Source organism: Pelodiscus sinensis, chromosome 4 (assembly GCF_052426305.1).
Source record: "Pelodiscus sinensis isolate ZL-2025 chromosome 4, ASM5242630v1, whole genome shotgun sequence".
Classification (NCBI taxonomy): Eukaryota; Metazoa; Chordata; order Testudines; family Trionychidae; genus Pelodiscus; species Pelodiscus sinensis.
Window position 1 is genome coordinate 54,505,475 of NC_143055.1, and position 16,381 is coordinate 54,521,855.

The 16,381-nt window shown below is 39.4% G+C and overlaps 1 protein-coding gene across 1 annotated transcript in view; it reads left to right on the forward strand.

Annotated features, from left to right (window-relative positions):
• TUSC3 (tumor suppressor candidate 3) overlaps positions 1-10,058 on the forward strand; it is a 274,534-nt gene extending 264,476 nt beyond the window's left edge. The window contains exon 10 of the mRNA XM_075930369.2: positions 9,889-10,058. Coding sequence (XP_075786484.1) covers positions 9,889-9,904 — 16 coding nt within the window. The 3' untranslated portion in view covers positions 9,905-10,058. The remainder of the gene's footprint in view (positions 1-9,888) is intronic.
• The last annotated feature ends 6,323 nt before the right edge of the window (positions 10,059-16,381 follow it).

Here is a 16,381-nt window from a genome sequence, read left to right on the forward strand (position 1 = left end):
ATGGAAATGTGTAAGATTATCACACTATCGTGAGGTATGGCTGCAGCAAGTTATTACAATCCTAAAATCATGAACAAATTCTGCCTTAAGATATAGTATTACAATCTTTGATGCCTAAAAATCAATAATGTTATTTAAAAATTCAAGCAGCCAAGATATTCCCTTATTTATAAACAATTTTTGTTTGTTTTTGGGTTGTGTTCTTCATCTCCCTACATCTAAGTAGCCTTGTAAGTTGTTGTTGTCTTTTTACCAATAATCTTCCAAATGTTTCCACATGATGATAAATATATAAAGAATAACAAATTTGTAACTGACAGTGGTATAAGGTTATTTTTTACAATGTTCTTTCTCTAGTTACCTTCTACTCCTTCATTGCCTCTACTCAATCTCTGTTTAATTATAACAGGATTATCCCTCATCCACTTAAAATTTGCCTGGAATTTCTGCTTTCTCTTTTCTTTCATTTTTGTTTGTCCTTAACCTTAAATAATTTTGATCACAGATTCATTCATACTGTAGATAATCTCATATATTTTGTTTGTCCTCCTTTGCTCTATTCTGCTTTGTAAAGTATCACATTGAATATCACTTCTTTTTTGCATTTGATGTGTATGTTATACAATAGAAGGAAATCCTTACCTTACCAAAGTTCTTCTGTTGAATTGTCTCCAGTTTGTATTTGAATAATAAAATATCCATTATTCCGTTGTGTTCTTCACATTGTATGGCTGGTGGGTTTGTGGTAAACGGTTGTTACATTTTCTTTGGGCTGCTAAATCCACCTGTGCAATGGATATTAAGATGATAATGCAAATAAATCTGAAGGCCAGAGGAAGCTATACCAGTTTACAGCAGCTGAGAATTTGGCCCTAAAAATGAAACCTAATATTGGGATATATTAACTATAGCATGTAACAGTCTTGAAAAAAAGGAGGGTAGTGGCTTTTTTGGTTTAGTTTTGTGCATTCATTTAAAAAGCAATGTTTTCAATAACTTCCATCCTGTGTAAACAGAGGTACAAGTGACCACAAATCCACCTCTTCCCTCCTCAGTGAAAGTTACAAATACTAAATTACTTGTGTGGTGTTTGTCACTGAACAAGCACATAAACCTTTACTGAAGCAATGTGCCTCAATAAAGGATTTCCTCTGCTGCCATCACTGACCTCAATGAGGTGAAGATATATAAAAATGAAATCAAATGCAGATCAGTCAAGAACCAAGGACTGGAAAAAAGGTTATTTCCTTTTATAAAAGAACATAAAAACAAAAAGATGGGAATGCTGCTGCCCACTGACCTCTGTACTGCCTCTGTCATTGTTACTTAAGCTTTTAATCCCTTTGCTGACAAAAATAAAGGGGGAGAATTACTGAAAATTGGGGTGGGGGAAGTAGAAGCTATGAATGTGACAGTAGGTGTGTTTAATTTTCTTTCCGCTGCAGAAAGAATTATATGATACATAAAGCACATTTGCATATTGTTCACCCTTGGTTGGCTCCATTTTTTGTACGATACATTAATTTCTGACTTTACAGTTCAGAGTAAAGTGAACAATCTTTTCTTGTGAAATTGCTCCAATCTCTGCATAATATTGTTTTTCACAAGTTCTACTCTAGTTATCAATACATTTTTACACCATGAAAAATAGCAAGACAATAGAAAAACTGGAACCAAAAGCCCATCGTAAGATATGCTCATGATTGGGGTTAATATAACATTTCTTGCTGGATAAATATAAAAATAATAGAAGACAACAGTTTGCTTAAATATGTACTAAAGGGTTTCCTCTAGAGTTAATCATTTTTTCCATTGATGGAACTACTTATGCCTTAGCTAGTCCACCATTCTAGCAGCAGAATTGTTGGGATGTCTCCATTTTCCTGATATAACAGGGTTTGAATTGCTGGCATTTAATACTGAAATAATTAGTTTGACTTTCTTATATAGTGGCCTTGAGCATTGTCCCTCCTGCCCTAACCAGAAAGCATTTATAAGGTTCTCTCTTATGTGAGAACATGGTTTTGTAACTTACTTGCAAAAATATTTAATCTGGTATGTTCCCACCATAAGAGAGAAATACTATATGAGTTACTGTATTTCAGTCATCTTGGGGAATTAGTGTGTGCGGAGAAAACAAGTACAGTAAAGAGTCTGTAACAGAGTAATAATATGACAAATATATCATATGATTTATTAGTATGCTTTAGGGCAATGCAATTTAAAGAATCTTGTGATGGATAGGAGGAGTGCTGACCAGCACCCAGTGACTACGGGGTTTAACTCGGGTAGTTATCAAGGATGGTGGCAAGGAACCAGAAGAACTAATGGGGATTCAGTGCTGAAATTTGAATTGGATATAGATACCTGGTCTGCTCTTCCTTTGTGTGAATTCTAAGTAAGGGCTGGAAATAGGAGATACTAGGACCAGGATTAGTATGCTTATAAGAAATATTGGACATGAGAGTAAACTGGACCTGGAAATACAGATCAGCATGTATTGTGAGTAGAGGGAAAAGTGTATCTAGTCATGATCAGGGTATTTTTCTTTGTTTTAGTTGTTTGGTTTGAACTTCTCTGTGTGACTCTATTCCTTCCCTCCCCCATTCACTGTCTAGGGGTACGTCTACACAAGCCCCCTAGATCTATCTAGGGAGGCTAAAGAGGGTGACTGGAATTGCAAATCAAGCCCGGGATTTAAATATCCCGTGCTTGATTTGCATGTTCCCAGCCGGTCGCCATTTTAGAAATTGACTAGCCCGAAGTAACTGCCCGCATCTACACGCGGCAGTTAAACAGGATTCCGGAATAAAGCCCCTAAATCTAATTAGGTGGTAAACCTTAACATTTTTTTTTCAGTTTATGTCTGGGCCGCCTGCGGCTGTTTGTTTTGCGGTGCTATTTGTTGTTGTAATAAGTATTTAAATAACATGTCATTCATGAATCTAGGTCTACATTAACTCCTATAAATTTAACATTTACACTGCTGTTATCAATATATATTCATCTTGCTCCCCATAAAACATGGTTTCCCTCTTTTCTCCATATGACGTGGAGATGAGCAAATAGATTTGCTTACCATACAATCAAAACCACCATTCACTCAGTCAGCTTGAACCTGAATTGAACATATTTTTGGTGCTCAAAAGTTGGCCTCTCTGTTTAAAATGCTTTTGTGCATCTCTGCTCTGCCTGAATCAAGCTGGAAGCTGAATGGCTAACTGCTGTTTTTCACAGTATTTTTTTCCACAGTATTCAATGCCATGCCAAAGCAAGAAGTGCCAAAATTCTTGTGAAGGTGCCTTTTTCTTGTGAGTCTTCCTGCTCAGTTTTTCAGTCATGAGAGGTTTTGATAAGATTTATATAACCATTGGGTAATTTCCCTGAAATGAACTACCAAATTGTCTGGGACTATTGGTTACCTGTTCATTCTCCATGAAGACTTAAATTCTTCACAGTTCACTTTTTCTTTAACACTACCTGTCATAAGTTTATTGATATCAAACCAATATCCCCACTTGATTGATCAAATATTGTACCTCAGAATGCTCTAGGACCCCGCGATTTGAAATCCTTTAAAACCACCTTTCAAGCCATGAATTTAGATTTCTAGCTTATTTCACCACCACTTTTACATGCTTCTGCTTCTGGATTTCTCACTGACTATCAAGAACTATTGGACAAGTTCTGTCAGTATTTCTGATCTATGTTTGCCAGTGAATTAAAGAAAGTCAATGAAAGCATGGTCTTTACTCAGAATACTACCACTCAACCAAAAGCCTACTCTTTGCTGTCTACTCATTCCTCTTTCACAGTTTTTGTGCTCATGAGCAGATGCTAGAGGCATTTATGTGTACATTAGAGAAGTGGTTCTCAACCAGGGGAGTGGGTAGTTACTTGGGGGTACATCAATTCATCTGTATACTTGCTTAATTTTATAAAAGGCTACATAAAAAGCAGTCAGTACAAACTAAAATTGCATACAGACAATGGCCTCTTTACACATCTCTATCTACTATACACTGGAATGTAAGTACAATGTTTGTATTACAATTAATTTTTTTAAATGAGAACATAGATTATTTTGCAGTAATTGTAGGCAGTGACACTTTGGTATTTTTACGTCTGATTTTGTAAGCTAGTTGTTTTTAAGTGAGGTGAAAATTGGGGTATGGAAGATAAATCAGCCTCCTGGAAGGGGTACAGTAGTCTGGAAAGTTTGAGAGCCACAGGGTTAGAGAAACACACTAATCTAACGCAGCAGCTCAGGAGAGGAAGGGTGTAAGCAGAGTCACAGTGAATAAAACAGCCTTCCTGTGACTACTATCACCCTACTGTACATATGGGTATGTCTACACTACTACCCTAGTTCGAACTAGGGTGGTTAACGTAGTCATTCAAAGTTGCAAATGAAGCCCGGGATTTAAATATCCCGGGCTTCATTTGCATCTTGCCGGGCGCCGCCATTTTTAAATCCCCGTTAGTGCGGACTCCATGCCCGTGGCTACACGCGGCACAGAGTAAGTAGTTCGAATTAGGCTTTCTAATTCGAACTACCGGTACACCTCGTTCCATGAGGAGTAACGGTAGTTCGAATTAGCCTAATTTGAACTACCTACTCAGTTCCGCGTGTAGCCGCGGGCACGGAGTCCACACTAACGGGGATTTAAAAATGGCGGCGCCCGGCAAGATGCAAATGAAGCCCGGGATATTTAAATCCCGGGCTTCATTTGCAACTTTGAGTGACTACGTTAACCACCCTAGTTCGAACTAGGGTGGTAGTGTAGACATACCCTATGAGAGAGCATGCAGTGGGTCCTTTGCTCTCCAACATACCAACAAGCATGGCAAAGGAAGTGGGGAACTCAGGGTAGGGACTCATTAACATTATGTTTTCCTCCCCTTGGGAGCAATTTAGTGCTCTTTGGACAATTATGTACTTACATGGGATTTCTAGTCTAATTCTGGCCTTAATAATGGAGTGGTTAAATTAGTGATGTAACAAAGGGTGAGAAACTGAAAATCTCTTTTATATTTGTCAAGTTTGGATGATAAGTCTGTGAATTGAGACCCACAGTCAGAAGTAGAGCATATGAATGTATGTGAAATAATGTTCCCAACCAGGATTGTGCAAGTACATATGCTACAGTTCTGTCACAGTTCACATGAAGCTATTCAAGACCTGAGTCTCTGGTTGATCAAGCTGACAGATACCATTCACTGTCAGAAGGCTCTTCACCTGTTTGTTCCTCATCATCATCACTGAAAAACAACCATATTACATTAGATTCCTTTTCTTTGAAAACAGTTGCCATTTTTATCATCCGTGTCATCTGTATGTTTTGCTAAGATTAAATAAAGTTGACAACAAGATGACAGCTTAATTAGAACATTAAATTTACACTTGCCTGAATTGTTTCATCTACTGTTTTTAGTCATTACCCATTCTTCCATTATTCTCCTTTTATTTGGGTATCTTTTTTACCTATCAGCAGGTCAGACACATTTTTAAATGAACAGAAGAATGCAATTATAAACGTACACAAAATTGGCAGCGGCAAATATATTAACAGCAACAACTTTTAACTTTTTTAATTAAGACATTTCAAGATGACAAAGTCACTTGAAACTACTGAAACTGCATAAAGAAAGAAATACTGACTCCTCAATAAAGCATGATGATAATCATATGGGCAAATGTTTACTCGGTGTTCCTATGGAATAACTCTTTTGACAGCAGTTTGGATTTTCCCAAGGAAAGAAATTGAAGGTCTAATTTGTAAGTTCTGTGACTTGGTGATGAGATGATAAGCATTGATGAATGTGTTGTTCAGTTCAGCTAATTATTTTTAAAAGGAGTTACAGTCCATTGCACTGTGATGTCGAGGTCACAAAGCATTACTTTGACGTTTGGTTCTAATTAGCCCCTGTATGTGCAGTCTCAGCTAGAGAAGGTGAGGAGGTTTATCAGTCCTAACACTGGTTTCTTTAGGATAGGTTTGAGGCAGAGTGAAAGCCTGGTCCAAAGCTTACTGGTCCAAACCCTGTTGATATGGGATTTGAATGTAGCCCTTATACAATAACTGGCACTGTTTCTTCGTTTACTTTCCAGTTCGGGAGATAAATCAAGGTTTTCAGTATCAAAAACAGCTAATCCTTTCACCCTCCCTTGGTCCTCATGAGATTCCTGATTTCCTTATTATCTGCTTCACTTTAGATGTTTTTCACAAGTGTGGACATGGTGATATATTTCTCATATTACTTCTGTGGTCATTTTTCAGTGCTGCCATTGAATCTATGATTTTATATGCTGATTATAGTTATAAAATTATGTTTTATGATCAGAGTGTTATTGTTAGTAACTGTTATATTCAGAAAATATTAAAATAAGTAAACCTAGGAGAAAAGATGAAGAAATCAAAAAAGCTTAACAACATCAGCACTGACAGACAAGAGGAACCAGAAGCCACAGCAAAGATTTGTTACACACACACACACACACACACACACTTAGAAAATATGAGTATCATGGCAATTAGAAATGTCTTTTGATGTTGCGTAACTTTGTTTCGCTACATGAATTCTATAGGCTCTCCATATAAATCTGTGCTATATTTCCACAGAGTTGTTTCAATAGCTCAACACTATTGAAGGAAATGAAGTTGGATTCTTTTGTGAGGGGTCAAGTAGTCAATTATTAGTAAGGCAGGAAATGTTACATCACTTGTTTTTGGAAGACAGTAGCATTTAAGTAAATGAATATTTGTTCAGGTAGCCCAAGGGTTAAAAGTGAATGTAAAATCTCCTCATGACAGACTACACGCTTTTATGTTCAGCTATTCTAGTCAATAGTTATTACTTGCTTGACTTTTTGAATAATTAATGGATTTATTTTGAATTTATGAACTGGTATGTCTATTTTAATAAATATTTTCTGAGTGTCAGATTTAAACTTGTATCATTTTGTAAAATAGGCTACATACCTCAAATCTTGCTCCTGCTCAGGAATACTCAGTGCACAAATTGCCATTTTTCTGCCATCTCCAACTCCTCAGCTTGTTTATCATCATTGTATTTGCTTTACAGGAAGACAAAATACAGAGGGTGTGTCTAGACTACATGGCTCCATTGACGGAGCCATGTATACTAGTTTACCCAACATAGTCAAAGAAGCGGGGATTTAAATAATCCCCGCTTCATTAAAATAGAAATGGCTGCCGCACTGTGACGACAATTAACTGATCTGGCACAGCGCGGCAGTATAGACATGGCGCGGTCGACAAGGGAAGTCTTTGTCAACCGCTCCAGTATGCCTTGTATACTATCTACAGCTCCTTCACCCCAAACTGAATCTCTCTTATTTGTTTCTAATCTTCTTTTGTGTTTTTTTCTTTATTCCCATTAACAGGTTCATAAACTTGATGTAAACTTTGTCTCTTATTTGTGCTCTATCCCCAGTATCTAGTACCTTCTGTTGCATATCTCCAAGATGTCTACTTTCCGCAGTGTTTACATTGCTGAAATCCTTGTCCATATCATGAATCATCCCTCCCCTTGCTGCTGTAACTATGCCCTGTCTGACCTCTCCCACTTGTTCTCAGCTATCTTCCATTTAGCTTATCCAAATAATCATTACTAAATTCACCTTCAATGGCTCTACTTATGTCCCATTTTTTTTAAAAAAAGCATTCATTGTCTTCTAGTCTCTTATCATGCTTTTCACCCTATGTAATTCTGAAGGCTTCCTATCTCTGCCCCCATTTACTCTATTTCTCCACTCATTGCTACTAGTCCACTTAATCTACTTTCCCTAGTACTCTTTTCATCTCTATTTTCCATTCTTGTCTTTGTTCTTTTTATCGGGCAATTCTGGAACAGTTCTGGTAGCTTATCAGAGCTTCTTATCTTGTTTAGCAGGCAAAACGAGACTCGGGGATCTTGTTTAATTAGGCCTCAACTTTAATAATTTAACTCATCCAGTAACTACTCAACAATAACTCATACAGTATTGGGCATTAATCCTTGCTTAATCTTTTCCATGTGGCTGAAGCCTGCTATCAGTCCCTCATTACTCCGCAGCTAGCTGCCAGCCCATGGTTGGGACCCCACTGTCCTTCCCTCATATAAAAAGTAAGGTGCAAGGGAAAGAAGGTTGTCTCCTCACTATATCAGACATTAATCACACCACCGTATTACCCATTTTCCTTAGGGGATGCCCTCACCTTAGTGCACCTGCAATTCCAGATTAGAAGGAAGAAGTGTCCTCAATGGACACCTGCTACAAGCAGGAATCGCAAGTACCTTGGTTAACTCTCTCCCACTAACTTCAGACTAGAGAGAGGCACCTATGTCTACTCAGGATTCAGAAATGTGAACCTCGTCCTGGAGTTAGGTAGATACCTAATCCAATCAGAATTTTCTCATGGAATATATATGAGAGCAAGAGCAAGATGGAGAGAGAGCTAATCCCCTGTCTGCCAGCCCATTATAGCCAACCAAACAGTGATTAAGTCACTCAGACTATGTCTTTACGACAAAGAAAAGTCGGAAAAAGATACGCAAATTGTGAACCATAATTTGCATATCTTTTTCTGCTTTTCTTCCAAAAGAGGCTTTTCTGATATTTGGCCTGTCTACACGGGGGCCAAATTTCAGAAAAAAATCCTCTTTCAGAACATCCCTTTTTCCTCATAGAACGAGGCTTATAGGGACGCTGAAAAAATGTGTCTGTTTTTTTCAAAAAAAAATTCGGAAAAGCAGACATGTTCCTTGGCTGTGGCAGAGCTTTTCTGGGATACCTCCAGAATCAGAGAAAAGCTCTGTAGTCTAGACATACCCTCAGTTGGGAAGAGAGGAGAAAGACCTATGATCAAGTATTTGGTCAAAACATTGGTGATTCAAACATGGATCCCCCACATATCAGGTGAATATGTTAACCACAGAGCTATTGGATAAAATGGAGATAGTGACTATCACTGATCTACCTGCCCCAGCTGCCTTTTGTGCAGGTTAGATATGCTCTGAGAACACTCAGTTCATGAATTCTGCCAGGACTAAGATGTAAGCTCAGTGGCTTCAGCATTTAGGGAGTTTGGCATATGACCAGAGGTAGAAACCTAGCGATTTTAGACAGCAGCTGAGTGAGTGTTTTGAGGAGCTGAATGGCACCTATATGTTGGACTGTGGAGCCTCATGTGTCAGGTGCCCAAGTCCTTTTGTAGATTTAGCCCTTCCCTTTCACTCTCAGTTCCTCCATCTGTAATATGGGGATAGTGAATCATATCCTCTTCGTGATGTGATTTGAAAAATGCTGTATGACCCATATATTTGAAGTTTTCCTTCCATTGGATTTGAAACAGTAATAAATACAGAGTAAGATAATTTAGTCTGAGCTTCCATACATTTTAAGAAATCAATGTTTTTAAAAATATGCAGACTCACTGACTTTTGCCAACTCATGTATGCTGTGCACATTCTTGGGGCATTTCAGCTCAGGAGAAGGATAGTTATAAACAAATCATGCAAATACAACTGTTCCAGTACTGCATGTGTGCTCCAGTACTCACTTTTGTCTTTTAACATTAAGACCAGAAGTCTAACTTTATGGAAGAGGACATGCACTAATAGTAAATTTTGCCTTTTAAAATTATTTTACTGGGATAATTTTTAAATTTATTCACTCATCCAGGTTTTATTTATGTTAATAATTTACTTCATGCATCCTTTGTTAATGAATGAATGTGAGAGATTTTTAAAGATTATGTCCTACAAATATTGAATTAGTTAATGAATATAAGTTTTGAAGTTCTTGTTGATTTTTCTAAAATAATTTTGACACATTTCCTATGCATTTTTCAGCATTTAATCATATTGTCTTTTCCTTTTCAGCTTCTTAATTAAATGAATTCAAGTGGGATATGCATAAGACTAATATTTACTATGAAGATAAGCTATTACTGATATTATCTGCTCACCCATATTGCATTTTTTCAAGATTCCTGTGTGGGTTCATCTGTGAATTTGGGATTTTTTAAAATTGTTTGGCGGGGGGGGGGGGGGGAGGGGATATGATATGTTACTGTATTCTTGTAAAGAATAAAATGTATGTTTTTATACCTAACATAAAGAATGCTGCATTTAATTTATAGAAACCTATGTAGTAAATGTTAAATATCTTTATAGAAGATGTGGAAAACTGTGATGGATATAGTATGTTTAGTGGTACAGAATTTATAGAATGTTCATTATAATGTGTCTTATGCTTGCATGGCCACCTTGTAGACCGTTTGTTAAAGAACCAAAAGTAGATGTCTGGGGTCTTTTTTTGTAAAGTGTTATAAAGTTGTCCTGAGATGCACTTTAGAACCCCACCTTCCCAAAAAACACTCTGCTGTAGGAGAAAACAAAGCTGAAATGAAAACTGTTTGTTGGTTACATAAAGTGTATTATCATTTATTAAATGTCACTCGGACAATAAAGAAAATAAATGTTGAATGAGCTTTTAAATTGTGTTGACTTTTTTCCCCTGATGCTTTGTAATTTCTAAGGGACACATCTCTAGGAATTGAATTACCCAAGAACAGCAAGGATTTTGACCAAAAGAGTGATTGTACACCTATTCCATTGACACTGAAGGATCAAACTATTGGAATTGTACCAGTAAATCTCAATAGCCACTATATTCATGCTCCTCCACCATTGTGATAGGAATAAAAAGCCTAACACCCCCCCAAACGTTGCAGCCATAATCCATGATGCTTAATGGCTCTAGAACAAATAGAGTATCAGACTGTCTGTCTGAGGACCTCCCTGAAGGTGAGTTGACACTGGTCCTTGGTCACTTCAGTCATGTGGATCCTGAGCACTATAAAGTAAAGCTCCTTTGTTTGATCGACAGAAATGGCCTAGTTGGTGGTAATGTTTTCTAGATCAACAACATTGAGGAAAAGTTGTTGCAGGTCTTCCAAATTGTTTTACCATAGAAAGCTATCACATTTATCTGACAGTAGAAAAGTGGAAAGATTCTTACTCTCTCTCTGTTCTGATGTCTTAAAATGAAGAAAGTTCCTCCTAGAGTTTGGAGATTTCCATTACTATTTTGTGAAATATTAAACTGTGCTGCATCTAGTAACAATCACTCTATGTTCTGGTGCAGTAGCAATCAAACTTTTCTGTGTGGAAACTCTATTCCCATCTAATCAAGCCTCTCCTCCCTTTAAGCAATATGGGAATGGTTGGAAGGGGTCACAATTCTCTGATACCTGTTCACACTCCTCCGCTCTCCTACCCCAGGTTGAGAATCCCTGTTCTTGAGGAATATGTTGTGGACCTTAGACAAATGTAGTGATCAGGATGTATACTCACCTCCTTATTTGTCAGACTTCTTGCACAGTACAGTGTTGACAGCTCCAAATGTCACCTTTATAGCTGCTATCTGATTCACATCTTTGCAAAATGCTCACAGACCACTGTAACTTACAAAGGATGGAAGTGCATCTTCCCCCCCATAGAGATAATAAAACAGCACCTGTGAAGGGATCAGATCATCTGCTTGTGCCATCATGAGTGCCATTTAGCTATTTTAGGTCCTAATCCTACCTAACATCCTTATATACATGAGCAGTACTATTATATTCAGTGTCTCATAGAATCGTAGAATACTAGGACTGGAAGGGACCTCGAGAGGTCAACAAGTCCAGTCCCCTTCCCTCATGGCAGGACCAAATACTGTCTAGACCATCTCCGATATATATTTATCAAACTTACCTTTAAATATCTCCAGAGATGGGGATTCTACAACCTCCCTGGGCAATTTATTCCAGTGTTTGACGACCCTGACAGTTAGGAACTTTTTCCTAATGTCCAACCTAAACCTCCCTTGCTGCAGTTTAAGCCCGTTGCTTCTTGTCCTATCCTCAGACGCAAAGATGAACAAGTTTTCTCCCTCCTCCTTATGACACCCTGTGACGGGGCGGACAGGCCCCGCACTGATGGACAGGGGGTAGCCCAGGCCCAGCTGGTGGAGAAAGCCCTGCCCCTCCAGCCCTGCTGGGCATGCTCCCAGCAGAGGCTGAATATAAAAGCAGAGGGACCTCCGCAGCCAGGGAGACTGCAGGATGAGGGAGTAGACCAGGCTGGGCCAGTGTTTCTGCAGCAGCTGAGACCAGAGTCGCCTCCTGTGCCTGACCCAGAGCCAGAGCCAGCAGCCACCAACCCCAGGGAGGCAGGAGTGCGCCTGCAACCCCAGCAGGTACTGACTCGGAGGCAAATGGACCCCAGGGGAACCGGGGCATGGTAGGAAGCAGCCCAGGGCAAAGGACTCAAAGCTTGGCTCAGCATGTATCTGCCGGATTCCCCGCCAAGAGGGCAGGAGCCATAGGCCCTGCCTAAAGGGCCCTGGACTGGGACCCGGTGGAGAGGGAGGGCCTGGGTCGCCCTAGCACCTCATTTTCCCTGCCCTGGATAATCAAACCCCGGGCCAAGAGAGGCTTCTCGGAGCGGCTAGGCCTCTAATGTCATATGTACCCTGATAGAGGAGTATGAACGTTACAGTGAGACTGGTAAGGTCATATTTACCCTGATAGAGCGACCTGGACATTTATGTTGGGACTACTAGGGTTGTATTCACCCTGATAGAGTGGGCAAAGGGCCCGTAAGGGAGGGGCCACACCCCACGCCAGGGGCATACCCCATGACACACCCTTTTAGATACCTGAAAACGGCTATCATGTCCCCCCTCAATCTTCTCTTTTCTAAACTAAACAAACCCAATTCTTTCAGCCTCTCTTCATAGGCCATGTTCTCTAGACCTTTAATCATTCTTGTTGCTCTTCTCTGGACCCTCTCCAATTTCTCCACATCTTTCTTGAAATGCGGTGCCCAGAACTGGACATGATACTCCGACTGAGGCCTAACCAGTGCAGAGTAGAGCGGAAGAATGACTTCTCATGTCTTGCTCACAACACACCTGTTAATGTATCCCAGAATCATGTTTGCTTTTTTTGCAACAGCATCACACTGCTGACTCATATTCAGCTTGTAGTCCACTGTAACCCCTAGATCCCTTTCTGCCGTATTCCTTCCTAGACAGTCACTTCCCATTCTGTATATGTTAAACTGATATTTCCTTTCCAAGTGGAGCATTTTGCATTTATTGAACTTCATCCTGTTTACCTCAGACCATTTCTCCAATTTGTCTAGATCATTTTGAATTATGACCCTATCCTCCAGAGCAGTCGGAACCCCTTCCAGCTTGGTATCATCTGCAAACTTAATAAGCGTACTTTCTATGCCAATATCTAAATTATTGTTGAAGATATTGAACAGAGCCAGTCCCAAAACAGACCCCTGTGGAACTCCACTATTTATACCTTTCCAGAAGGATTGTGAACCATTAATAACTACTCTCTGAGTACAGTTATCCAGCCAGTTATGCACCCACCTTATAGTAGCCCCAGCTAAGTTGTATTTGCCTAGTTTATTGATAAGAATATCATGCGAGACCGTATCAAACGTCTTACTAAAGTCTAGGTGTACCACATCCACCTCTTCTCCCTTATCCACAGGACTCGTTATCCTATCAAAAAAAGCTATCATATTGGTTTGACATGATTTGTTCTTTACAAATCATGCCTGCTGTTTCCTATCACCTTACCACTTTCCAAGTGTTTACAGATGATTTCCTTAATTATTTGCTCCATTATCTTCCCTGGCACAGAAGTTAAACTAACTGGTCTGTAGTTTCCTGGGTTGTTCTTATTTCCCTTTTTATAAATGGGCACTATATTTGCCCTTTTCCAGTCATCTGGAATCTCTCCTGTCTCCCATGATTTCCCAAAGATGATAGCTAGAGGCTCAGATACCTCCTCTATCAGCTCCTTGAGTATTCTAGGATGCATTTCATCAGGCCCTGGTGACTTGCAGGCATCTAACTTTTCTAGGTGATTTTTAACTTGTTCTTTTTTTATTTTATCTTCTAAACTTACCCCCTTCCCAGTAGCATTCATTATGTTAGGCATTCCTTCAGACTTCTCCGTAAAGACCAAAACAAAGAAGTCATTGAGCCAATTCCAAGTTTCCTGTTATTGTTTCTCCCTCCTCACTGACCAGGGAGCCTACCCTGTCCTTGGTCTTCCTCTTGCTTCTAATGTATTCATAAAATGTCTTCTTTATTCCCGTAGCTAGCTTGAGTTCATTTTGTGCCTTTGCCTTTCTAATCTTGCCCCTGCATTCCTGTGTTGTTTGCCTATATTCATCCTTTGTAATTTGTCCTACTTTCCATTTTTTATAGGACTCCTTTTTTTAGTTTTAGATCAAGCAAGATCTCATGGTTAAGCCAAGGCGGTCTTTTGCCATATTTTCTATCTTTCTGACGTAGCAGAATAGCTTGCGTTTGGGCCCTCAACAACGTCCCTTTGAAAAACTGCCAACTCTCCTCAGTTGTTTTTCCTCTCAGTCTTGATTCCCATGGGACATTACCTATCAGCTCTCTGAGCTTACCAAAATCCGCCTTCCCGAAGTCCATTGTCTCTATTTTGCTGTTCTTCCTTCTACCCTTCCTTAGATTTGTGAACTCTATGATTCCATTCACTTTCATCCAAGCTGCGTTGCACTTTCAAATTCTCAACCAGTTCCTCCCTATTTGTTAGGATCAAATCTAGAACAGCTTCCCTCCTGATAGCTTTTTCAACCTTCTGAAATAAAAAGTTGTCTCCAATGCAGTCTAAGAACTTATTGGATAGTCTGTGCCCCGCTGTGTTATTTTCCCAACATATATCTGGATAGTTGAAGTCCCCCATCACCACCAAATCTTGGTCTCTGAGTGTCAAGATTTTTTATTCTGCTCTGGGACCTTAAAATGGGTGTAAGTTATGTTTATGCAAATTTAAATCCACTTAGATAGTGTAAAGAGAGTATTAAAAAAGACTTCCATGTCAGAATGTAGTTTTACACACACTTAGGCCAAATATAAATTATTGCTCCAAAAGGTGTAAGGCAGTGAAGATTCAGGTCCTACGTTTTCGGAGTAAATTGATGTTAGAGATGGACCCTGTACCCCAACATGAAATAAGCCATCCTCCTTATGCTATAGCATGGGAAATGTGAGCTGTAGGCGAAAAGTGACACTATCAACTTGAAGTGTTTTCTCTGGCCCAGTTATTCTTTCTCAGGAAGAAGGTTCAAAGGGCAGAGGGATATGCCACATCCCAGATGAGCACTACAGAGCTATACGTTATGAGGAAGGTTTTCCTCCCCCAGCTTCTTGTAAAAAAGCATAGGTGTCTAACAATATTCCCGCTAATCTTTTCCATCCATGTATGTGGATGTGCAAATGTGCACCACCAGTAGAAACACAAACCTAGCTGTGGGCACTTTGCTAATACTGGACAGCATTTGACTCTCTTCTGAGCAGCTGCAAAAGTGCACAATTCACATGGGAACTCTTGTGTCCAATCTCACTGAAGAATCCCAAACAAAGGCAAGCACCTTCCTTCAGCCAGACTTAGGCACATATGTTAATGAACAAGGACAGGGCTTAGAATAATCCCTCCTCTTGGCATCTCCAATTAACATATTTTGGGGCATCACTTTCTATGCTGGCTTTTGTGAATCCCATTCGGAAGCACCTGTCTCTTCCCATTTATTATATAGGGAGCCTGGGCACCAAACTCAGGCTTTGTGAATCTCAGTGACTACGTGCCTAAGCATGCTTTAATATTACACATATGAGCAGTACTGTTGTATTCTGTGTCTTTGAGTGTCATTTATATGAAGATTCCTTATTCTGCTCTGGTACCTTAAAGTGGTTTTATGTGTAGTTGAAGTTGGCTCACCTTAAGTCAAGCTGTGGCAGCATCCACACAGCGGGAGGCCAACAGGAAAAAATGCTCCCTTCAGCTTTCCTTACTCCTCAAAGAAGGAGGAGTACCAGCTGCCATTGTTAAAATGAATGATAGACGCTCAACCTCTGGAGCATTGATCTGGTGAGGGTAGACATGCCCCTTCGGAGATTTTTCAAAAGCACCTATCTGAAATTTTAGTTATCTGAATTCTATTAAAAAGACATCCATCAGTGCCTAAACCTGTGAAAGGTTTTGTGGTTGTCACAGTCATGCGACACATTTCCATGGAAGTTGGTTTCTACAGAGATTTGTTTCAAGTTAATTCTTGTCAGAGAAATTTGCAGGAGAATCATATTGAGTTTAAAATTCAGCTTTCAAGTGGATTGTACCCAAGAAACCTTATGAGTTTTGTTAGTCTTTAAGGTACTACTAGTCTATTTGTTGTTTTTTAAGTTTTTTCCAGTTACAGACTAACTTGGCTTCCCCTCTGAAGCTTTCCTAGTGTTACTTGGTCTTGGTCTTCTATTAAAAATTCAGGT